Here is a 26100-nt window from a genome sequence, read left to right as displayed (position 1 = left end):
TACTTCATATTTACCTGATGATAAAAAAATGAACAATTTCGATTTTTTTTAGGGATAAACATAAGGAAACCTACACTAAACATATACAGTATGTCTCCAATTAACCATAACTTTCATCAATAGATGGCTAAAAATAGTCCCCAGGTAACACCCTATAATAATATGCAATTTACTAGTTTGTAACAAGCCAAGAAAAATGTCTTATATTTATTGCAAATAATTGTGTCAAATGTGTGACAATCGCCGCCAAACAGAGAAATCTCCTAACTACAGCTGCCTGGTTACAGTGAATTACAAACAGCAACCCTATACTCACCTATCACCCTGATTCTGTTTAACTTTCCTTGTTCTTTGTAACATCATGTGAAAAACCTGTTTGGAGAAGTATGACACAGGAATCTAGGAAATCTAACGCACTGACACAATATGCAAATGTAAATCTATTGCGGAAATCTTATTGGACAGGGAGGAGACATCAGTTCCGGAATCATTCTTTGCTGTGTTCTCCAGCTATTGTACTTCTGCTTTGTGGCAATGCACTCATTGTCAGCTAAGAGTTTGTAGTATGATTAGGATACCGAGCAGGGAAATGAAGTTTCACCATTTCCAGTAAGACATTGGAGGCTGAAATAAAGGTAAGATGCTTCCTCTGTAATAAATTCAATATGGATTATACTGTATTTATAATATTTAGAGATTAATGATATTGTTAACAGGTAGACTATTAGAAACCAGGAATACGCTCTATCTATGATCATCTTCTATCCATACTAAAGTTGTCTGAGTATTACAGCTTGATTGTACAAAGTACTTTTTTTAGTTGTAATAGCCAATGGTTGCGTGTATAGATAATACATTCAGATTGTAAGTATACATTTATTTAACCTCCCTGGCGGTATGATTCTTTCGGATTTTAGGTGCTGAAAGCGGTACCATTATTTTGCATGTAATTCTTGTGAATGAGCAGCCCAAACCAACTGTATACATTTTATATATATATATATATATATATATATATATATATCTATATATATATAATATATATAGATATATATATATATATAGATATGTATATCTATATATATATATATATATATATATATATATATATACATATGTGTATGTATGTATGTGTATGTATATATATATATATACACATATGTGTGTGTGTGTGTATATATATATATATATATATATATATATATATATATATATATATATATATATATAATATACATAAAAAGTAACACTGCAGGAAAGGGCACTGGGGGGCAAACTAATGTGATTTTTTTTTATTTTGAACTGTATCAGTGTGTTTTACATTTGAATTTGCCGCCGGTTCCACCCCCCCCTGCGAACGTCACGTCGCAGGGGACGGAAGCCGGGGCACGGAGAGGATCGGGAGGAAGAACCGCCGCTAGACACCGCCGGGACACATCGCTGGATCCCGGTGACAAGGTAAGTAACCCTGCTTACAGGATCCAGTGATGCTTCTGGCAGTACCCCGAGTGTGGCTCGGGGTTACCGCTTTTGGCTCTGAAATTTAACCCCGAGCCACGCTCGGGAATACCGCTAAGAAGGTTAAAGGGTAACTTCACTTTTTTGGGAAATAAAAATAGCAAATAAAAAAAAATGACATATACGATTGCTACACAAGACAAGTTGTAAAAGAATGTTATTAAAAATTACCTTTCCTTTTTAATCTGCAGTGCTGTCATTTTCTGTAAAATTAAGTGTAATACGGCAACTTGGGGGCATTGCATACACAGTTGGTGTAATATTCTGCTTGTATGATTGGCTGATTGGCATACCAATGCTCTCTGTCTGCACTAAGAAAAAGTCAGATTTTAAGTATCCTCTGAAACAAAAATTAAATTTTTGGTGAGATACTCCCAAAGGGTTAATCACATCTAAAGAAATGCTGACACTGCAACTTTCCTTAGAGCACTGCAAGTACATCAGCTAATTAATAATGAAAAAAAGTCACTCCCATTCAGATTACCTCTGCAAATTGATACAATCAAAGAAATAGCTATTCTTTCAGAGCAGAAATAAGTAGACATCTGACACAAACTTTGTTAAAATCCAAGCAATGTACGAAGAACACACAAGGGGATTGTTTGTTTGCTTTTTTCTTTCAAGTGGCGTTACTCCTTAAAATATCAAATTGAATGGATGTATTTTAAAAAAAATTACTATATTCAGTATGATCACATTTGCTTTCTTGTAATTGGACAAATGTCCAGGTTTTTCTCTCCATAGACTGTTTGGTTAATATGTGCTTAAGATTTTATGATTTGATAAATATATTTTAAATACAGTCCTCTTTGAAGAGCCGCAAAATTTACAGGTTAAGTTCACCTCTTCTAGAAAATAGCCCAAGGCAATCAAGGAGCTCCAGTAGGTAATAAAAAACGATGCAGCTTTGCAAAAGGATCATTAACTTTATTATGATACCTGTAGGTCATTTGGGCCCCCGAAAGCCCAGCTGAAAAACTCCCAGTTCGCAATCCCCACATCCTGCCTTGTTACAAGGACATTAAAAACATTGGACACATACGCTCGACATTACAGGAGCGAAAACCAAAGGATTCTGAGTCCTAGCAACAAGGCATGACATGATGATTGCTTTTTTTTTTTTTCAGCCAGGCTTCCAGAGGGTCCCAAATGATCTACAGGTATGACCATAAAAAGAATGAACTTTTTAAAAAGCTATACAGTTTTTGTAATACCTACTGGGGCCTCTTGACTGCATAGGCCAGTGATGGCGAAGCTTGGCACCCCAGATGTTTTGGAACTACATTTCCCATGATGCTCATGTACTCTGCGATGTAGTTGAGCATCATGGGAAATGTAGTTCCAAAACATCTGGGGTGCCAAGGTTCGCCATCACTGGCATAGGCTATCTTTTTGGAAAGGTAAACTGAGCCTTTAACCACTTGCCGGCCCCTCACAGGGAGAGTGACGTAGGGATACGTCGCTAGCCTGTGAGGGTCTAGGGAGCGAGCGCGCGCCGTCGGAGGCGCGCTCCTGCGTGGTCACGGACCCCCCCGCACGTGTGACCGGCGGACCGGAGGGAGAAAGGCAGGCGGCTAATGTAAACAAGCCGCCTGTCATTCTCCCCTGTGTAGAAACAGAAACAGTGATCATACGGTTCTACTATGTAGGACCGTTGATCACTGTTCCTACACCTCAAGCCACAGCCAATCACAGTTAGAATCACGCCCCTAGGGATACACATAACCCCTCCCTCTAAAAAGAAAGTTAACCCCTTCACTGCCAGTGTAATTTTACAGTAACCGTGCATATGTATAGCACTGATTACTGTAGAAATGTCACTGATAACTCCAAAAGTGTCAAAAATGTCAGTCAAGGGTCCCATCTGTCCGCGGCAATGTCGCAGTCCTGCAAAAAAAATCGCAGATCGCCGCCATTACGCGTTAAAAAAAAAACAACAAAAATGACAAAAATCTTTCCCTTTGTTAGTAAACGCAAAAACTTTTGCGCAAACCAATCAAAATACGCTTTTTGCGATCTTTTTTTTTACCAAACATATGGTAAAAAAAAAAATTGGCCCAAAATGTTAAAAAATGTTGATTTTTACTTTTTTTTGGGGGGGGGGGGGGGGGATTTCATATAAAAAAAAAATGTGAAAAATATTGTTATTTTTGCAAAATTGACGCTGTTTTTTTGTTTATAGCGCAAAAAGTAAAAATCGCACAGGTGATCAAATACCACCAAAAGAAAGCTCTGTTTGTGGGTAAAAAAGGACGTCTAATTCGTTTAGGTACAGCGTCGCACGATCGCGCAATTGTCCGTTAAAGTCACGCAGTGCCGAATCGCAAAATAGGCCCTGGTCAGGAAGGGGGTAAAATCTTCTGGGGCTTAAGTGGTTAAAGTGAAATAAATGCAAAGATCAAGGAACTATTTTTTTTTTTTTTATTCTGTATATAAAGGAGTTTCACACAAACAGGCAACACATTACAGGGTTACAATATTCATGTGTCAAAGCAGCCCACATTAGCCGCCAAAAATCAGTTGCAGAACCAGATGAACAGCACTCAGTATTTGAACCACTGTAAATACAGACTTAACAAAGACATGGAGTCGGATCCATACCCTTTCTGTTTGAACAAGTTTCTCATAAGAGCAGAACTCCATGTCTGGGACCACTAAGAGAAAAGATACCCAAGAACTACTTTTAATATTTAAAACTTTACAAGTAAACCTCCCCAGAAATGTACCAACATTGAGATTTCAGGTTTTGTTTTCTTGGATAGTTTTATGCCCTGTGTTATCTACTATGTTAAGTAAAGGCAGGCAGCTAAGAAACTATATTGAATTGCTGGACGGGAAGTTAGCTTTCCTGTAACCTGTTATTCCTCATTTAGATACATTAAATATCTTATCCTTTCACAGAAACTTGTACATATTCATGTTTGAGGGTTCTTAACAACTTTACGCAATAAAATGCTTTAATTGTGTATTTATATCCCACACTACTATATGATTCAGAACTGAGACAAATACCAGGAATTTGTAAGAACTGTTACTAATAAAGCTTTAAACCTCTTTAAATCATAAAAGACAAGTGCTGGTCTTGTAAATGCATTAGCCAATATATTGTCATTGTTAGTACATTTCCTCATCACCGTTTTATTGAAGAGATTACATGCTTCCTTTTAACCACTTTACCACCGGAGGATTTTGCTGTCTTACGTCTGGGCCACTTTTTGCGATTCGGCACTGTGCGAATTTAACTGACAATTGCGCGGTCGTGCGATGCCGTACCCAAATAAAATTGATGTCCTTTTTTTCCCACAAATAGAGCTTTGGTGGTATTTGATCACCTGTGCGATTTTTTAATTTTTGCGCTATAAACAAAAAAAGAGCGTAAATTTTGAAAAAATAACAATATTTTTCAAATTTTTTTTATATGAAATTCCCCCCCAAAAAAATGTAAAAATCAAAATTTTTTAAAATTTTTGGCCAATTTGTTTTCTGCTACCTATGTTTGTTAAAAAAAATCGCAATAAGCGTATTTTAATTGGTTCGCGCAAAAGTTATTGCGTTTACTAACTAAGGGAAAGATTTATGTCAATTTTGGTGTTTTTTTTTTAACGAGTAATGGCGGCGATCTGCGATTTTTTTTTTTTTATTTTTTTTTGCGGGACTGCAACATTGCGGCGGACAGATCGGACCCCTGACTGACATTTTTGACACTTTTGGGGGTACCAGTGACATTACTGCAGTAATCAGTGCTATAAATATGCACTGTTACTGTAAAAATGACACTGGCAGGGAAGGGGTTAATTTTATTGGAGAGGGAGGGGTTAATGTATGCCTGGTGCTTACTGACGTGTGTGGGGGGAGGTGACTGTGTGACACAAGGACAGATTGAGGGTTCAGCTATGCTGAACCCTGCAATCTGACCCTGCCTGTCACTTAGGAGATCCGCCCGCTTGTGTTTACACAAGCGGGCGGATCTCCACACTCGATTCACCGACGATCGGGGAAGAGCAGCAGCAATCGACTCCCCTGGCCCGACTCCCGCTGTGACTGAATACAACGGGAGCGAGCCTCCGGCGGCGCGCGCGCGCGCGCCGCCTAGAAGGGGGAGTGTCTGCCGACGTAGTACTACGTCGTCAGACCTACAAGAGCCACTTTGCCGCAGTACAGCTCTAGTGAGCAGACGGCAAGTGGTTAAAGAGACATAGTTACCATGCTCATTTAAGGCAAAATGACAGTGTAAACCCCACCTCTGACCACCTTTTTAGTTGCCTCTGCAGCACTCTCCAGCTGCTCCTTCTGTGGCTGCCACTGCAAAATATCCAGTACTATTAGGCATGGAACAGCTTATGACTTCCTCCCATGATGCAGTGTCTGGGCCTAGTAGCCAATCATTAGGCCAAAACACTGTCATGATGGAAGGAATGATGCCACTGCTCCTGCTGAGCTCTGACAGCAGTTGACACCGTGTGTATTTTGGTGGCGGCGGCAGAAGGTGCCTCTTCAATATTTCCTGAAAACATTCCAAATTTACAAAAGTAGATACAGTATCAATGATAAAATAGGTACAGAAGTGCAACAAAACTGTCAAAATATCTACATTTTTCATATCAGTAGGGTCAAAAGTTGATGGTAGGATAGGATGTGAAAATGTATTTTTTCACTGTAGCAAGCTAACATTAGAGGTGGGGCTCTTTCACATGGGCTTTCCAATCAGGTCTGCCTCTCAATTTTTTTTCAGGATGACCTGATCAGGTATGTGGGCATGCTGATGTAAAGGGACTTTTGTCCATTTACACCCACCAACCTCCGAGTCCATTAAGGTCCGAATCTAAGCATGACATGTTCAGAGGTAGCCCATAGAGCCGCCATCACAAGTTTGCCGTGTCCACTGTGTAAATGTGGACATACACTGAACACACACGAATGTCAAAACGTGTTCAGCTTTGATTCAGCAGGGGATCTGCTCACGAATCTCCTGCTGAGCAGAGCAGCTCCGCGTGAAAGAAGCCATAAGGTAATAAAAACTTGTATAGTAATTGGATTATATGGACATTGTTCATTGTAGGTTCATATGAAAGTCAGAAAAGTAAAAACAGGACAGGAAGTGCGGCAGCATCTTTATTAGAAATTTTATCTCTCATCCTCACTATCCAAAAAGCATAAAAAAATAAAAAAATAAATTGCCTGGAGTGAATGTGCTCATGATTTGATCTTTGGTGAGAAGTTTTCTTGTTTCTTACTATGGCATTGTAATTATAGTATGCTTACACTCCGCCTCAGTTCTGATTTTCATCAGTTTCATTGCCATGGCTTATCATGACCTCTACAGAACAAAAACAGGTAAAAATGTTGCAAATAAAAGATTGATTCAATGAATAGAACTGACGTGGCAAGATTTATTTTCTTGACAAAGCTGGAGTCTCCCAATGTTCAAATAATCCTATATTTTTTAACCACTTAAGCCCCGGAAGATTTTACCCCCTAACTGACCAGGGCCTATTTTGCGATTTGGCACTGCGTGAATTTAACGGACAATTGCGCGGTCGTGCGACGCTGTATCTAAACGAATTTGGCGTCCTTTTTTTCCCACAAACAGAGCTTTCTTTTGGTGGTATTTGATCACCTGTGCGATTTTTTGATCACGCGCTATAAACAAAAAAAGAGCGTAAATTTTGCAAAAATAGCAATATTTTTCACATTTTTTATATGAAATTCCCCCCCAAAAAAATGTAAAAATCTAAATTTTTTAACATTTTCGGCCAATTTGTTTTATGCTACCTATGTTTGGTAAAAAAAATCGCAAAAAGCGTATTTTGATTGGTTTGCGCAAAAGTTATCGCGTTTACGAACAAAGGGAAAGATTTTTGTCATTTTTGTTGTTTTATTTTTTTAACGCGTAATGGCGGCGATCTGCGATTTTTTTTTTTTGCGGTACTGCGACATTGCGGCGGACAGATCGGACCCTTGACTGACATTTTTGCCACTTTTGGGGTTACCAGTGACATTTCTACAGTAATCAGTGCTATACATATGCACTGTTACTGTAAAAATACACTGGCAGTGAAGGGGTTAACTTTTTTGAAAGGGAGGGGCTATGTGTGTCCCTAGGGGCGTGCTTTCTACTGTGATTGGCTGTGGCTTCAGATGTATGAAGAGTTATCAACGGTTCTACATAGTAGAACCGTATGATCATCCTTCATACACAGGGGAGAATGACAGGCAGCTTGTTTACACAAGCCGCCTAACTTTCTCCCTCTCCCCCGCCGATCGCAGAGTGACCGGCGGACATCGGGTCCGCCGGTCACACGCGCGGGGGGGTCCGTGACCACGCGGGAGCGGGAGCGCGCCTCCGGCGGCGCGCGCTCGCTCCCTCCCTAGACCCTCACAAGCTAGTGACGTAGCCCTACGTCACTTTGCCTGTGAGGGGCTGACCGCCGACGTAGATAGTCGTGCGGCGGTCGGCAAGTGGTTAAAGCAGAACTAAACTTCCGAAATACTCCCCTCCACCTCCCAGTGATGCGGTGGTTACATCTCTTACCAACCACTATCCTCTTCTCACCAGCTACTTCCAGGTGCCATGTTTTTGGCCTCTTGATTGGTTGGGGCATGGGCAAGGAACTCAGTCATACTGGCACATGCTGAGCTGCGCATGTACAGCTCTGTGTACATTTAGTATAAGACTGCGAGCAGGCATGTGTGGTATTGTAAAAGAGATGTAGCATGTCTCTTCTGCAATAAAGAGCTGCCTCCTCTCAGTTTTTTACAATTTAAGTTTAGTTCCAATTTAAGAATTTGCATTTAGATGCCTTTATAAATGTTAATATGTTTTTTGCATAAAGCATGCTTACCACCGATTTTAAGAGGTCTTGACACTGCAATAATACCCCAGCATGCCCCACACAAGGATAACTTAAGCCAGGGATCCTCAAACTACAGCCCTCCAGCTGTTGCGGAACTACACGTCCCATGAGGCTTTGTAAAACTGACATTCACAGACATGACTAGGCATGATGGGAATTGTAGTTCCTGAACAACTGGAGGGCCGTAGTTTGAAGACCCCTGACTTAAGCCTTCATTACATGTTACACCCATATCCTGGGTGAAACATGTTACTAAATGAGCAGCCCCTGTTGTGACAGCAGTCTAGTAATCTTCTCCCACCATCCGCTGTCCCAGTTTAGGAAAACTGTGGCCATGCGGGGGTCTGCCCACCTGGCCGTGCCATTCATTTACTGAGTTCTGTAAATGGGAGAACTACAACTACTGTCAGCCTTTGTGGCTGACGGCTTGTAGTTCTCAAATTGCTACCAGGGTGCTGGGGAGCATTCTAGGTAGTTCATTGATGCTTCCTGTCATTCAACAGACAGCTACATTGACAGTCACCAGAAGCATGTGCAATGATGTATGGGCTCCTAGTAAAAATAAATAAATTCATATTGTTTTTACCTGCAAAAAGATGTAAAAAGGTGTATTTATCCTTAAACAAATTAATTGTTGCCTTTTCATGCATACACAAGTAGAGGGAGAAGTTTACTTTTACAATTTAAGAAGTCAATCCAACCAAAAGGGATATTGTAGTTATAGGTATAGCCTAGTGCAGGGCTTCCCAAACTTTTTTGGGCCGAGACCCACTTCTGAATACAGTTATTTTTCGTGACCCACTTGCTTGTAATTGAATATTGTAAAGTGCTACAGAATTTGTTGGCGCTATAGAAATGCAAATAATAATAATAATGCATATTTTAAAGGGAGGGGGATGTTAAATTAAAAATAGAAGCTGCCATGAACTCTTGACACCGCCGGGCCACCTGGTCCTCCTATGACACAGAGGCTGCCCTCTCTGCCCGCTATAGCTGAGAGAATCCCGCCGCCAGTCTAGCCACCCCCGCTCCTGCCAAAAGGACAGAGGAGCTGGCTCTGCACCCCATGAACATATCCTACAACCTACATAACAGCCCACATACGTACTCACTGATGCAAGTATCCTCCTCGTGGGAAATGCAGACCAGCCTCCGTAAACTGCGTAGGCGGGGTCCTGATTCCATTGCGATTTGATTGCTCTGGCTCTCTGTAATTTGCACGGGCCCGCACAGCACAATTTAAGCGGGCCCGCTCTCAGTGATTTCCGGCTCAGCGCGACCCATTAAAATGCAGCTCGCCACCCACCAGTGGGTCCCAACCCACAGTTTGGGATCTCCTGGCCTAGTGGATTGAGTAAGCCCCTTCTTATCTGTCCTGGATACCCACAAAGTTAGCTCTCGCGGCCATACTTTTTGACTCCTCCCTTTCACCTGCTTTTGGGTGTCCTTGTGTCTTCCAATGCCTCCTGTTGCATTCTACCTAATTTAAAACCAATATAAAATCTGACCGGGTGAGTGAAAACCCATCATAATGGCCACAGCAGGAGTACAGACCCAGGAACACAAACATACATTTATCTTCACAAGATATATGTTGTCGATTGGTTTAATGCTCCATCATCTACCATCAATGGAAAATATGGGTTTTCTTTTACTAACTCTTTACATTTTTACCCAGGCCTGCTGAACGTTTTCTCTATTCAGAAATAGTCACGTAATGTACTGAACATCAGAGCCAAATAAATAGACAAATACTATATTAATGACTCTTATTAAAATCAGGAGGGAAACCAGGAACTATTACATAATATCTTATGGTGGGTATGCAGTGCCTCATGTTTGCAAGTCATATGACTGTTTCAAGCATGATAATTAGACTGTGCAGAAGTAAACTAGACTAGACTGCTATATAGCACCCAGTGATTTTCTACCTGCCTAAAATGTCATGTGATCGAGAAGCAGTTGTTCCTGAATTGTAGAAAAAAGGGAAGTATTCCTTTACAACAATGTGCCTACAACAATTTGTTCTCTGAGGTATGGAGAAAAGTGCAATATTTCCTCGATGATAATGTAAATATGTATTAACTAAAGTTAGTGCACAATGACAGACCGAATCAAAGCATTCTCCACATCCAACTAGGAAATTAAGGGGTGCCTTATTGTAAAATAATCTGCTAGCTGGCAAATAAACACCAGCCCTGACTCATACTATACATTGATATGGTGCTTGTTCAGAAGTGACAATATTATGGAATGAGAGCTGTATGTATAAGGATATTTAAGTACCCTTTCTATTGTACCTCACACAAGTTGGCACTTGTCAAGACTGCTATAGCTGTTGGTGACCAAGTCCGTTGTCAATAAGGTTGACTCTTGGCAAGAAGAAGAGTTTTCAAGCATTTATAAAGCTAAGAGCACCCTAAAAGATACATGTTTTTTTTTTTTCAAAATAGATTTACAGTATAGCTAACTGGTAAAGTGTACAGAGAGGTGGACAATTAACTATTTACTGTGTACCAAATACAACATTTCCCCAGCACTTAGCCCTGTTAGCCAGCAAAAGAAGTAAGGTACCTTGTTGCGTACATTTTCACATTTATGGGAAAGCCACACATCAGTCAAGGTACCTCTCTGTACATTGTGGTCACTACTTTAACCTATAGGAACTTCCACATTATAAATGTATATAGCAACGAATACAACAAAAGTAGACCTTCCTGTAAGTTGACTAATTCACCCTTAAAAAATGTAGCAATGTGGTCAGAGCAGGAGATAGTCAGACAGTTAGGGTAGAGAGTTCCAGAGAATGAGAGTGCTTCAGAAGAAGTCCTTAGGGGCAAGCATGAGAGAAGTTGACAAGGGAGCTAGAGAGCAGGAGCTATTTGGGAGGTACGAAGAGAATAATTTGGTTGGTATTTTGCCCCCAGCTACATCACTAATCTAGTCTCAGAGTTGTGGATGACTTTCTAAGTTGTTGTTAGTATTTTACATTTTTTTTTTTTTTTGGGTTAGCAGTAGCCAATGGAGGGATCGGCAGAGAAGGGTGGAGGACAATGAGCGGTTAGTAAGGTGGATGGGTCTGGCAGCATAATTCATGATGGACGGAAGTGGGGATAGGCTATGTAAAGGTAAACCTTTCAGGAGGAAGTTGCAATAGTCAAGCCAAGAGATAACCAGGGAGTGAATGTGAAGCTTTGTGGCGTCATTGGTTAAGAATGGGTATATTCTAGAGATGTTGCAGAGATTGAGGGGGCAAGATTTGGATAGTGATTGGATGTGGGACGGAAAGGAGGGTTCCGAGTCCAGGATTACCTCTAGCACCCTGGCATGTGGGGATGGATTAATAGTTGTGCCATTGATCTTGACAGAGAAGTCCATAGGAATGGGCACATGGGGGAGGAAATATTATGAGCTCCCTTTTAGATAGATTGAACTTGAGGAAGTGATAACCAACTGGAGAGGTGCACAATAGGATGTTCCTTAAAGTGTAAGTTTAGCCAAAACTGTTTTTTTGTTGTTGTTGTTAGATAGAATAGGAAAGATTTCAAACCTCTGTCTAATTTCTATTGCTGTAGGTGTCCCTGTTTGGGAGATTCACTTTTTCCATTTATCCTTATCACAATGACCGAAAGTAATGAGAATTTCAAACATTTAGAGATGTCACCAGTGCAGAGGTGAGGGATCTTGCAATGGGGGTATCTGATCTGGGGACAGCTGCCTAAGTGGGTAATTCCACTCCCTTTGTTGAGATTTTTTCCTGTTGTGTTTCTAAAATTGGAAAATATCCCCAACAGGACACATACTGCAAAAATGAATAAATAAATAAACTAACAGAGATTTTAACCATCCACTGTTTTAGCCAAAAAAAAAGAAGAAAAAAAGGTTTCCACACCAATTATTCAATAGTACGTATTTTACTGAAATTTTACTAGCATGTTTAATTAGGTTTCTTGGAACCATATGTAACCTGACATGCAGGTGTATCTTAATGTGGCATAGCTTTCAATGAACAAATGAAGACCATCTTGAAGCAAATATAAGCACAATGCGTTTCACAGTAAGGCATTGGGATTGATTTACTAAGGGCAAAAACACTGTTTTTTTTTTCCTTGTGCATGATTGTGTTCTTTGCAAAGTGAAGCTTTACCTCATTTACTAAGCTCTGGAGGAACTGCACTTGCAGAGTGCACCTGCACTTTGCAAAATGCAGTCTATTTGGCTTTAGTTAAATTAATCCCATTGTCAACTGCACCTTGTAGTTTTAAGTCACCTGAAAGAAGGTTACCTATGAGCCAGAGCGGTCAACTTGCTGTAGTTATTGCATGTAATATTTGTGTTTTCTTTGAAATATTGCATGTGATAATAGAGCCAAATTATTAAAGTAAAATATGAATTTGCGAAAAAATACCGCAATATCTGTAAATAAAGCAAAAACGAAATGATCGTGATGTTTTTAGCGAAGTCCATTCCCTCTGTATTTGACAAATGTACAAAATAATAATGAGGGAATGTCTGTACTAAAGTAAACAATGTACCAATGTCAAAAGGGTGTGAATTTTAACTTGCTACAAGATTTTTTTGACAGTTTAAAGGCAAAAAAAAAAAAAAAAAGAAACCGCATGGGATCTCCTCCTTCAGATTTGGTCTGCACAAAAAAAAAAAAAATAAAAATGGTATGGGTTTTTCCCAGTTTTTATGTGGCTTCCCCAAAATACATACCAGACCCTTATTCGAACATGCAGCCAGGCTGTCCAGAAAAAGAGAGGCAAGTGTTTGCCCCAACCCACAAACTATATAAGACCACATGCCCTTAACATGGGCTGTACCTTGACAGGGTGGACCACTCTAGCAAAGCACCTTGTCCTTTTGTTGAAGAGTACAGGGGCCTCATCCATGTTACCCTAGCCCGATAGTTGTGTGGGTCTGCGAACAGGGGGCTCATCAGAATCTGAAAGCCCCTTAAAGAATAAAAAGAGGTAATTCGATTAAAGGAAGTGTTAAGTGTTACGGTGGCAGAGTGGCTCTCTTGCACTGGATCATGTACCTAATATGTAATCTGACACTTCCGGTTAGGGGGCACGCTTGCGAGCCATGGCTTTGCTGTGATTTTGCACAGCACAAGCCGATCAGCCGGTGCTGGCCAATAGATGTCTGCCGGCACCCGCTGTTCCATGAGGAGAGACACAGAACGGAGTTCTGCCTATGTAAACAAGGCAGAGCTCCATTCTGACAGGGGAAAAGTGATGGATTTTGTGTCCCTGCAAAGCAGTCATGCGACACTGTACCTAAATATAATTGATGTCCTTTTTTCCCCACAAACAGAGCTTTCTTTTGGTGGTATTTGATCACCTGTATGATTTTTTTATTTTTGCGCTATAAACAAAAAAAAGAGCGACAATTCTGAAAAAAAAAAAAAAAACAATATGTTTCACATTCTGCTATATAACATTCCCCCAAAAAAACATTTAACATTTTTTTTCATCCTTTTTGGCCAATTCGTATTCTGTTAAATATTTTTGGTTAAAAAAATCCCAATAAGCGTATTTTGATTGGTTTGCGCAAAAGTTATTGCGTCTACAAGCTAGGGGAAAGATTTATGTCATTTATATATATATATATATACATATATATATATATATATATATATATATATATATATATATATATATATTTTTTTTTTTTTTACTAGTAATAGCGGCGATCTCCGATTTTTAACGGGACTGCGACATTACGGCGGACATATCAGACCCCTAAATTACATTTTTTACACTTTTGGGGGGACATGGACATTACTACAGTAATCATTGCTAAAAATATGCACTGTTACTGTAATAATGACATTGGCAGGGAAGGGGTTAACACCAGGGGTGATCAAAGGGTTAAATGTAAGCCTAGGGGAGTGTTTACTAACTGTGGGGGGGGATGGGCTTTTGAAATGACCATAGAGCCCTGTGATCCTATATAGAAGGATCACAGGCGCTCTGTGATCATTCCAGAGAGAAGAACGGTCAGCTGTGTTTACAACAGCTGCCCGTCCTTCTTTCTCAGCGGGAAGTGATCGCGGGTGTTACCGGCGGCAATCGGTGCCACCAGCCCCGTGCATCGGCATCCCTGCTAGCTAGTGGGGGCGGGAGCTCACCGCCAGCGGCACGCGCGCCCTCCCTAGCACCAGGCGAGCGAACGACGTAGTATTAGGTCAGTTCACGCAGGAGGGGCTGACGGAAGCGGTTAAAATGAATTAATTAATAAAACTTCCAGTATACACCCCATAGTTTGCAGATGCTAAACTTTTGCGCAAACCAATTAATATATGCATTTTGTTTTGTTTTTTTTTAAATTGTCAGTCTTTTTTTTGTTTTATAGCTCAAAAAAAAAATGCAGTGGTGATCAAATACCACTAAAATGAAGCTCTATTTGGGGGGGGGGGGGGGGGATAGTTTTTTTTTTTTTATGGTTATGACATTTTTTTTCATTGAACTGACTATTTTCAAGATAAAAACCACATTTATTTTACTGCATAATTTCACGGGGTATCTTTCTCTTCGTGAATGAGCAAAATAGCAAATTCTATTTTATTACATTGTGTAATTCCTCTACTATTATGAGAAGGTCATTGTTTTTGTATATTTCTAATGTGTATATTTTTTTACAAGTCAAAAACAACAGAATTTGGGGACAAAGCTAGCAAAATTCCAGTTGAAAAATGTTTTTGCATTTTTAGTTGGTCAGGTGGAGCAAAAATACCTATCTGAATTTACATATAATGGCACACAGAAGCATTGTGGCCACCCTCCTTAAAGCGGAGTTCCGGCCACAAAAAAAAAATTTCAATGAACATACCCCCGGGACAGTCAGGGCTAGTGCATTCCACAATGGCTAGCCTCTAATCTGTCCTGGTTCGCAATTACCTTTTAGAAGAAATACTCACTTTTAAAATGTCTTCTCCAGCGCTGCCATCTCAGGTGTGGGCAGCTTGAAGCCAGCGCGATCCTCTTCTGCGTCCTCTTCCGTCCTCTTCGGTCCCATGATGCACTGCGCCAGCCCCGCCGTCACTTCCGGGGCTGCAGCGTCATCCCTGCACAGCTTCTGGGCATGCCCAGAAGCTGTTTAGCAAGATATGATGCGCCTGAACCGGAACTGACGTCGGGGCCGGTGCAGGCGCATTGATTCCTGGGAGCGATGACGTTCAGCTCCCAGGAATCATTGCAAAGAGGAAGTGAGGGCGCGGGCAGCGTGGCCGAGGGAGGAAGTGGGGAAGAAAGGCGAGTATTTTTTTTCTGCAATTACAAGGTAAGTAAAAAAAAAAAAATCGTAACTTCCCATTTCTTTTTCAGCTGACAAATAGGAAGCGGATGGCCCAAAATCGTCTATAACTCGATTTTGTGGCCGGAACTCCGTTAAGAATCTGCCACAGGCAAGAATCGGCATTAGTGCATGCTTTAATGTCGTAGTTGCACAGATCATCGGATACCAGTGAGCATGCACAAGTTCCTGGGGCTTGTCACACCACCACTGCCCGCCTTACTGAGAGCGAAGGGGGGGGGGGGGGGAGTCACAGCACCACCTTGTGTTCAAAGGACATCACCACCTGGGGTCAACCAAGGTCCACAGTGGTGGTGCCACATCAAGCAACATATGCACTGCTGCAGGTTGCACAATAGCAAATCCTGCAGATGTGGCTTGAGCCATTTTTTTCTGCGTTATTTGTATAACAGATCTTTATGTGATATGGATGTATACGATGGTACAGACCTGTAATAGGATATGCCTGCGCTAATGCTAAATTGGTGATGTATTTAAATCATTGGTGACACCTTTTTTTAATACTTTTTCAATAAAGAGGTTTTTTTTTTTTTTTTTTACTACATATATACTGTAGTTGTCTTATTTTATGGCACCTTAAAAGTCCCACGTGTTTGTATTTTTCCTTTTTATCTGTAGTGTATCTATGGTGCCAGGTGATCTCGGATCACTCCTTTTCTTTTCATAATATACATGTACATAGAGGCTATGTAGATACCTAATATGTATATATTAATATATATATATATATAATTTTCTTTTAGAACTTCATCATGGGATCACAGAATTCAAAGCCTGTACACAAGAGACAATCACGGGTGGTGATGATGGGACTTGACTTTTCTGGAAAATCCACTATTTTATATAAACTTAAACTAAATCAGACAGTAGAGACCTTTCCAACAGTTGGGTTCAATGTGGAGTCCCTGGAAGTAGCTAAAAATGTTTTTATCACTGTATGGGATGTAGGAGGTCAGGACAAGCTGCGCCCCAACTGGAAAGAGTACCTGGAGGACACGGATGTTCTCATCTATGTGGTGGACAGCAGTGACAAAGCCAGGATTCCAGACGCCACCGCGGAATTACTGACTGTGTTGAACAATGAAAATATGGCTGGCATTCCTTTTGTGGTTATGGCCAACAAACAGGATGTACCAGATGCCCTGTCCACTGAAGAGCTTGTGAATATGCTTAAACTGGAAAATTATGATGATCGACTCTGGCAAATACAAGGCTGTAGTGCATACACTGGAGAAGGATTGATCGATGCATTTAATGCAGTTTTACATCTTTTAAAAAAAACTCGTGACCCATAAGTGCCTATGAATTCTGTTTTAGGATCCTAAAAAATTGGTTTTCATAAAAGGACAAATTATTCAATTGTTGTTTACATGTTAGCCTGTTCCATTTATTGTAAATTAAGTTATTATTCATTAACATTTCATCAGACAGTGAAAATACACCTGTGCACAGATGTTGGTCATTTATTAGATAACAATATACATAGTTACATAGTTAGTGAGGTTGAAAAAAGACACCAGTCCATCCAGTTCAACCTATGATGTGTGTATGTGTTTGCTGTTAACCGTACATTGTATACCCCTGTATGTTGTGGTCTTTAAGGTGCCCATCTAATCGTTTTTTTAAACTATCGATGCTCCCTGCTGATACGACTGTTTGCGGAAGCAAATTCCACATCCAGAACCCCCTGAGTATTTTAAGGTTAAACCGCCTTTCCTCTAGTTTTAGTGAGTGGCCACGTGTCTTATTGTATTCCCTTTCTCTGAATAGGTTTTTCCATATGCTAGGGTTGCCAGTACAGTATTTGAACATTGATATCATATCCCCCCTCAATCGTCTCTTCTCCAGAGAGAATAAGTTCAGTGCTTGTAGTCTTTCCTCATAGCTGATGTCCTCCATTCCCCTAATTATTTTTGTTGCCCTTCTCTGGACTTTCTCCAGTTCCAGCATATCCTTCCTGAGGACCGGTGCCCAGAACTGGACAGCATACTCCAGATGTGGCCGGACCAGAGTCTTGTAGAGCGGGAGAATAATCTCTTTATTTCTGGAGTGAATCCCCTTTTTTATACATCCCAGTATTCTGTTGGTTTTGCTTGCAGCGGCTTGGCATTGCATGCCACTGCCGAGCCTATTGTCTACCAGTACCCCCAGGTCCTTTTCCATCCTAGACTCACCCAGAGGTTCCCCCCCTAGTGAGTAGCTTGCTTTCTGGTTTCTGGCACCCAGGTGCATTACTTTACATTTTTCAACATTCAACCTCATCTGCCATGTAGTTGCCCACCCCATTATTTTGTTCAGGTCTGCTTGTAAGGTTTCCACATCCTGCCCAGAAGATATTGGCATGCTTAGTTTAGTATTATCCGCAAATACTGAGATTTTACTCGATATCTCCTCCTCTAGATCATTTATGAATAAATTAAACAGGATTGGCCCCAGGACAGAACCCTGGGGGACCCCGCTTTCCACACCCGCCCAATCCGAGTACTCCCCATTAATCACCACCCTTTGCAACCTCCCCTGGAGCCAGTTCTCTATCCAGGTATTCACCTTATGGTCCATACCCACCTTCCTTAGTTTGTACAGTAAGCGTTTGTGGGGAACGGTGTCAAAGGCCTTTGCAAAGTCCAGGTGCACCACATCCACAGGCCTTCCTTTATCTAGATGGCAACTCACTTCATCATAGAGGGTTAATAGATTGGTTTGGCAAGAACGATTTTTCATGAACCCATGCTGATTACTACTAATAATACCGTTTTCATTACTAAAGTCTTGTATGTGGTCCCTTAACATCCCCTCCAAAATCTTGCAGACTACTGATGTTAGGCTGACCGGCCTATAGTTACCCGGGATATATCTTGGCCACTTTTTAAATATTGGTACCACGTTGGCTTTTTTCCAATCAGCTGGCACCATACCCGTCTGTAAACAATCTTTAAAGATCAAGAATAATGGTCTGGCAATCACCTAGCTGAGCTCTTTAAGAACCCTCGGGTGCAAGCCATCCGGTCCCGGTGATTTATTTATGTTAAGTTTCTCTAGTTTAGTTCTAAGTCTAGTTTAGTTCTAAGTCTATCTTCTGTTAGCCATGACGGTACTTCCTGAGGTGTGTTGTTTAGTTTGGCCTTACAAGCTGGGTTAGTGTAGCCCACCAATTCTTTTGTAAAGACTGAAGAGAAGAAATTATTTAACACTACCGCCTTTTCCCTGTCCTCTGTGGCCAAAACTCCCTTATAATTTATGATCATCTGGAAATATCTATATGCGCACCAGGCAACAGTATTTCTTGTTCCTACACATGATCTAAAAGATTGGCAAGGTTCAATAAAGCTGAACTCCAAGCACATGTAAAAACTCCATTTAACCACTTGCCGACCGCCCACAGTATATTTACTGCGGCAGTCAGCCGCTCACAGGCAAAGCGACGTAGTACTACGTCGCTAGCCTGTGAGGCTCTAGGGAGCGAGCGCACGCCGCTGGAGGCGCGCTCCCGCCCCCGCTCGTTCACGGACCCCCCCCCGCGCGTGTGCCCGGCAGACCTGATGTCCGCCGGGCACTCGCCATTGTCTGTTACAGCCAGAGAAAGGCAGGTGGCTAATGTAAACAAAGCCGCCTGTCATTCTCCCCTGTGTAAGAATAGAGATCATACGGTCCTGCTATGCAGAATCATATATCTCTGTTCTTACACCACAAGCCACATCCAATCACAGTTAGAAGCACTTCCCTAGGGACACACTTAACCCCTCCTTCTCAAATAAAGTTAACCCCTTACCTGCCAGTGTCATTTTTACAGTAACAGTGCATATGTATAGCACTGATTACTGTAGTAATGTCACTGGTAACCCCAAAAGTGTCAAAAATGTCAGTCAAGGGTCCGATCTGTCCGCCGCAATGTCGCAGTCCCGCAAAAAAAAACGCAGATCGCCGCCATTACTCGTTAAAAAAAAATCAACAAAAATGACAAAAATCTTTCCCTTAGTTAGTAAACGCAATAACTTTTGCGCAAACCAATCAAAATACGCTTTTTGCGATTTTTTTTTTTTTTTTTTACCAAACATTGGTAGCAGAAAACAAATTGGCCTAAAATGTTAAAAAATGTAGATTTTTACATTTTTTTGGGGGGGAATTTCATATAAAAAAATGTGAAAAATGTTGTTATTTTTGCAAAATTGACGCTATTTTTTTGTTTATAGCACATAATCAAAAAATCGCACAGGTGATCAAATACCACCAAAAGAAAGCTCTGTTTGTGGGAAAAAAAGGACGTCAAATTCGTTTAGGTACAGCGTCTCACGACCGCGCAATTGTCCGTTAAAGTCACGCAAGGGCCGAATCGCAAAAGAGGCCCTGGTCAGGAAGGGGGTAAAATCTTCCGGGGCTAGCGGAACTAAAGTTAAAAAAATGCTAACAGGTACAGGTTTGTTTGTATGTTTTTTCGGTAGATGAGACTTTTTATGTTCCTTCTGCCCAAAAAAACTCCATTACTGGTCTGGTTTTTTTTTGTAAAGTGCTTTAGGACATGAAAATATGAAGCATAGGAGCTGAGTGGCAGAATAATGTAATTTCAGTGTGCATGCACAGACGTTACATCATTGGTGGCCACCCTATGGCCAAATAAAAGAAGAGGCCAAGTCTAGAACATTAGCAGGAGAAAATTCTACCTCTTTACAAAATACTGGTTCGGCCTCATCTTGACTACGCCTTCCAATTCTGGTCACCAGTCCTCAGAATGCACGTGCTGGAATTGGAGAGTCCAGAGAAGGGCAAAACAACTAATAAGGGTGCTGCGGGACCTCAGTTATGAGGAATTATTGCAAACATTAAATGTATTCTATTTGGAGAAGAGACACTTCAAAGGGGATATGATAGCAATATACACCACCGAAAACAATATAAACTCTTGGGACTTTTAAAAGTCTCCGTCACTTTTTATGTTTTTTCTGTTTCAAGTATTTTTATTGAATAATGCAAGTGAGTAACAACGTTTGACATACAGAATAATGCAAAGTAGTGTAAACAAAGCTTGGTAAGAGAGCATAACCAATAACTGTAACTACAGTAAATCGTGAGGGTTAGTAGACAAGGGGCGGTAAAATGGGTGGTCACGAGAGAGTAGTGATTGGCATCGCCAACCCATATAGGGAGCACACTGTGCCTAGGCGGGGAGGCGCAACCAATCGTTATACTAAAAGGGAACAGTACCCAAGTCTACCGTATCGTGTGGGAAGGGGCAGGGGGATGAGAGGAACCTCACGGGTATCAACCAAACAGGAGGAACATGGGCTACAGTCAGCCAGAATGAGGGAATAGGTTGACCAGGTAACCAGTAAGCTGTAGTTAAAATGACAAGGTAGAACCAAACTTAAGACGTTGTAGGTGCTACAACATATGTATGCAGAAGGAAGGAGGTAGGGCGGGGGGGGGGGGCAGGGAGAAAGGGGTAACAAGAGGGGGACACACTTTTATGTTTTTTGATGAACATCTAGAAACATGGTGGATCCCATCATTGTTGTCAGAGCCGTTTTATGTTTTTAGCCTGTACATGGTGGGTTTTTTTTTAGAAATTTTGTACAATAAAGTATTTTTTCCTTTGATAATAATACATGTGTGGTATATTTCAGACTGCATCAAAAGTCCCAAGCATAGTTAAATTGTTTTTGGTGGTGAATTTAAACAGGGACAAGCACCCAATACTTTAATGTTGTGTTTCCTGATAGCAATATATAAATATCCTTATGGTGATTCCAACATTGGGAGGAAACTATTTAGGCTCAGGTCACTCAAGAAGACACGTGGCCACTCAATGAAGTTGGATGAGAAGTGGTTTAACCTTAAATGGTGTAGGTTTCTTTTTACTGTTAGAGCAGTAAGGCTGTGGAACTCCTTTCCACAATAGGTGATTTCAGCGGTGTCAATAATTAAGAAAAACTTTTCATTGGGCATCTTACTGAACACCATTTACAGGGATATGGAAAGTGGTAGAAACATACACAGGTTGAACTAGATGGACTGGAGTCTTTATTCAGCCCAGTGTTGTATCCTGGCTTAGGCCAACAAGGCCCAGGCCTAGGGCGGCACTTTGCAGGGGGGCAGAAAATGGCCATAATATGTTGTTATATCCTGTGCAATAATATGAGTATGAATTTTGGTCAAGAGTGATATCAATTTTCAATAAAATATTTTAGAATAATATAATTGATTACTCATATATATAATCCACTGTTACTTATAAAGTCCCACTAAGGGGGTTTCTTCTTAAAGGCTGCACTGATGAGGCTGAACTTGTGGGAACTGATGAGGATGCGCTGATGGGCACTGATAGACTGTGGTTATAGTCTGTGGTTTACAGATGACAGGGTTGGTCATAAACAGGAAGGGGTGTGGCCTTTACAGGAAGGGTGGGTCATTTTTAAATTAGGGGTGCACAAGTTTAGTCAGGTCTAGGGCAGCACAAAACCTAAATACACCACTGATTCAGCCTTACCAACTATTAAACTATAAGGAAACAGCATTAACATCAAAAGAAAGGTGGTGGGGAGCCCAGACCCTGCAAATTTAGAAGCAAGCCTGCCTGTACATACTTATGAAAATGGCAAATTCTACCGCACTCTCCCACTAACACTCAGCTTCAATAAATTATGTGTTCCCTTGAGAAGGAGCTAAACTCTTTTTTTCTTAATTGTACATTGTCATCCACACATGTGCAGCTAAGTATACAATTTCGGGTGCCAGTGCAAAATAACTCCCGTGTCATGCGCAGGAGTTACATCATCCCTGGATAGCCTATCATTATATCTGATGAGGCCAAAAATAATAAAAGTCCAGTAGAATACTTCAATGGCAACGAGGGGGGAGCTGCAGACATCACATCGCTGGAGGAGAACACTTTGGGAGGTAAGTGTGCCATACTGTGCAAGTATGCACATTATGACAAAAGTCCTTGGGGCAAAAAATTGTTTAGGTCCACTTTGAGAGCCCATTCACACTAGCACGACTTGTGAGGCGACTTGTGTAGCCTCAGGTCGCTTGACATAACAAAAGCAATGTTAATCAATCAGTGCCATCTTAATTGGCACTACTGAAGTCGCTCCGACTTCAGAAAAGGGTCCTGTACTACTTTGAGGCGACCTGTGATCCGACTGTCCCATATACTTCAATGGGAGTCGCCTCCTTATCTTAATTGACACGACTTGTTATCAGACTTTCCAGGCAGAAGAAAGAGATTAGCCAGGCATTCCCCACAGACAAAGTCGCCTGTCTCTTCAAAGTAGTGCACAAGTCTCTTCCAAGTCTCTTCAAAGTCTCTTCCAAGTCTCTAAACAAGTATCTTCAAGTCACGGGGTGACTTTCTGGTCGTGGTAATGTGAACCGGCTCTGAAAATAATTAAATGTATTTTTACATACAACAAGTAGAAATACCTGCAGCTTAGCCCGTTTAAGACCGCCAAACGCATATGTACTGCAGCTAAAGGGTGGGCTTTAACATCCACATGCTGCATATATGCGTACTGGGCAACTGATATTTATGTACTGAGAGCGCGCTCACTGCATGCTCTCAGCTCAAAGTCCGAGCTGTCAAAGTCCAGGGTAAAGATCAGTAGCCAGCAGGACTTGCTTCCAATCGTGTGACCGTGGCTGACGATCATTTACTCCCCCTGGGCATTATGAAATATTTAGAGGGATGTCAGAGGGGGGAGGGTGGGCATGAAGGGGTTAATATCTGCATCCTGCCATCTACACACAGAATCACTCAGGGAGACACAAAAGGCACAGCAATCACTGGGAGCCAAATAGGCTTTTCTGTATGCATATATGCTGACAGGGGGAGCAAGCAGAGTTGCTGATCTGCAGTATCCATCTTGCTGCTTCTTCATTCTCCAGGATGGTCGGTGACACTACTATATTCCTTAGTATAACACTACTGTATTTCTTAATATAACTAAGGAATTGTTTGGATTGTTTTGGATAGAGTGGAGATGGATTGGAATGTGTGTCAGATTTTATTGCTGTCTGTGCCCCTATTAAGAAGACTCACCCTATCTATTCCTCCTCTTTACCATTATCATTGAAAATCACCAATTTAGGGTTGTCCACAGATAAGTAATAGAGGGGAAATCCTCCAATGGGGGACACTATTTATGATTACCTTGGAGTCCCCAAGAAATTCCCCTAATTTGCAGGGATTTCCTCCTGTTTGGTTATGGGACAGGAAGTGAAGGGAAATCTCTCCAATGGGACACAGATGGCGAAAACAAATCTTACAGGGGTTACTACCCTCCCTTACTCTATCCAAAATGAAAAAAAAAAAATTTTTGCCTATAGTTCTATTTAAACTGTAACCGGAAAAGTGGTGTTACCCTCTTGACTGTGCTGTCAGGCAGAGGTATGTGAATCAGAAAAGCTGGGCAGAATTACAAATCTTTTTTTCAGATGAGACAATTCATATATGTGTGTTTTAATTGTGTATTTATCGGTTTGTCTGGAGTTCTGCTTTAATATCTAGAGTTTATACATCTGGTTATAAATATGTATGATATTGCAGTCTTGTACTATTAAAGAAGATCTAAACTCTCTCAACCAATATTACCTATTTGTAATCCTTTGACTGTTAGCCTTAATAAATAGAAAAAAAAAGGTATATTACGTTTACCTATTTCATTTTTTATTTATTTTGGTTTTTTTTTCAGTTGCTTCCTTGTTTTTGGCCTAGGCCAGTGATGGCAAACCTTGGCACTCCAGATGTTTTGGAACTACATTTCCCATGATGCTCCACTACACTGCAGAGTGCATGAGCATCATGGGAAATGTAGTTCCAAAACACCTGGGGTGCCAAGGTTTGCCATCACTGGCCTAGGCTATAATGATGTCATACATCCCAGGAGCTTTCTTGGGCATTTTTTTTCCAGCTAAGCACCCTCTCCTGTCTGCATGCCTGAGCTAAGGGTAGATGGATTCCAGGTAGTAAATGCTATATGAATCATCTGCCCTTACTCAAGATGGCTGTGGCTATAAAATGCTAGGGGGGTGTTTTTTAAAGTGATTTCTCAAAGAAATAAAGCATAGAGAAATGTATGGATGGGTGAATATTTGAATATTAAAAGGTTTTTGATTTGTGGTTCTCAAATACAGTTTAGTTCCACTATAGCTAGATAATGAACAGAGGCCCTGCTGGTTATCCCATTAGTGTTGCATTTAGGTGCGTAACGACAGGGGTTGCAGGGCTCGCAATTGCAACCCGGGCCCCATGCTCCAGGGGGCCTATGCAGCTCCCCTGTACACCTGGATAGGAGGAGCGGTGGGGGCAGCATGTAGAGAAATCACTGTCCTCCTTTTTCCTTCTGTAGCTGCAGGAGGAAAATGGAGGAGATTGGTTCCTCTGTATGCTGCCCCCGCCACTCCTCCTATCCAGTTCACTTGTGTTCTGCTGTCTCTGGGCCCCTGTGCGCTCCCCTGGTTCACCCCCCCCCCCCCCACTGTGCTGCCGGCTTTCTCCCCCCCCTCTCCTGCCGGCTGCTGCAGGGGATGTGTCACAATAGAGAATCAGGAAGGGGTCGGTAAATATGTAATTTACCAGCTCCTTCCTTTTCTGAATGGACAGAGTCATAGTCAGTGACATTGTAAAAAAATAAAATGAAATGATAAAAAATAATACAATTAAAATACCTAAAAATAAAAACTACTGACACCAGTGGGTGAACTTCCAGGATCGCAAAGGTCACACTTGGGACCGGGCCCTGGCATTCCACCACCGTGGGGAGGCCACAAGATGGCAGGAAGGGGGCCCACTGCAGAACTTGTGAAAGGGTCCCGCTGTGGGACCGTAATAAAGGGCCCCAGGATCAGAGGGAAGAGCTCCCGCCAGGGGTCTGGGGGACCCTTCATGGTTTCTTACACCGGGGTCCTGAAGGTTCTAGTTATGCCTCTGGTTGCATTCATACTTCAAATGCTAAAATAAATACAACAGCTTCAAAAAAACAAACCTATTATGCGCTGACAATGCTTTTGTGTTTTTTTGACTACTCTTTTACCTAAGGCGTGCTACCTACTCCAAAACAAACTTTACCTAAGTATACAGGGCGTACATAGCACGCAATGAGTTTCGATCTGCATATGATGTCAGTTAACGCAATCTTACAAATATAAAAAGGCTAACCTTTATTAGTCATAATTAACTCCTTCCCCTCCTAGCTATTTTTTTTTTTTATACTTTTCTGTTGGTTTTCTGTTTATTTCTTTTTTTAACCCTTAAACCATTCATTTGTTAGCTGTTGTTTTTACTTGGGTTTGTATTTATTTATTTATTTTGTTGTTAAAACCAAAAAAAGTAGCCTTTATTTAATTGTTAACTATTATTGCCATGCTTTGTACCAGAAAAACGATGTTATTACTATTATAAACAGGACAAATT

General features: G+C 41.2%; 1 protein-coding gene across 1 annotated transcript; it reads left to right on the top strand.

Moving 5' to 3' along the window:
• Positions 1-512: 512 nt before the first annotated feature.
• Positions 513-17143, top strand: ARL11 (ARF like GTPase 11). The gene is made up of 2 exons (XM_082245392.1): positions 513-635; positions 16439-17143. Exon 2 carries the CDS (start codon positions 16448-16450, stop codon positions 16988-16990), a length of 543 nt encoding a protein of 180 aa, XP_082101518.1. The 5' UTR covers positions 513-635; positions 16439-16447; the 3' UTR covers positions 16991-17143.
• Positions 17144-26100: the final 8957 nt, after the last annotated feature.

The sequence above is a fragment of the Pelophylax lessonae genome (genome assembly GCF_965119305.1).
Source record: "Pelophylax lessonae genome assembly, chromosome: 2".
Lineage (NCBI taxonomy): Eukaryota > Metazoa > Chordata > Amphibia > Anura > Ranidae > Pelophylax > Pelophylax lessonae.
This window is presented reverse-complemented; position numbering and strand designations above follow the sequence as displayed.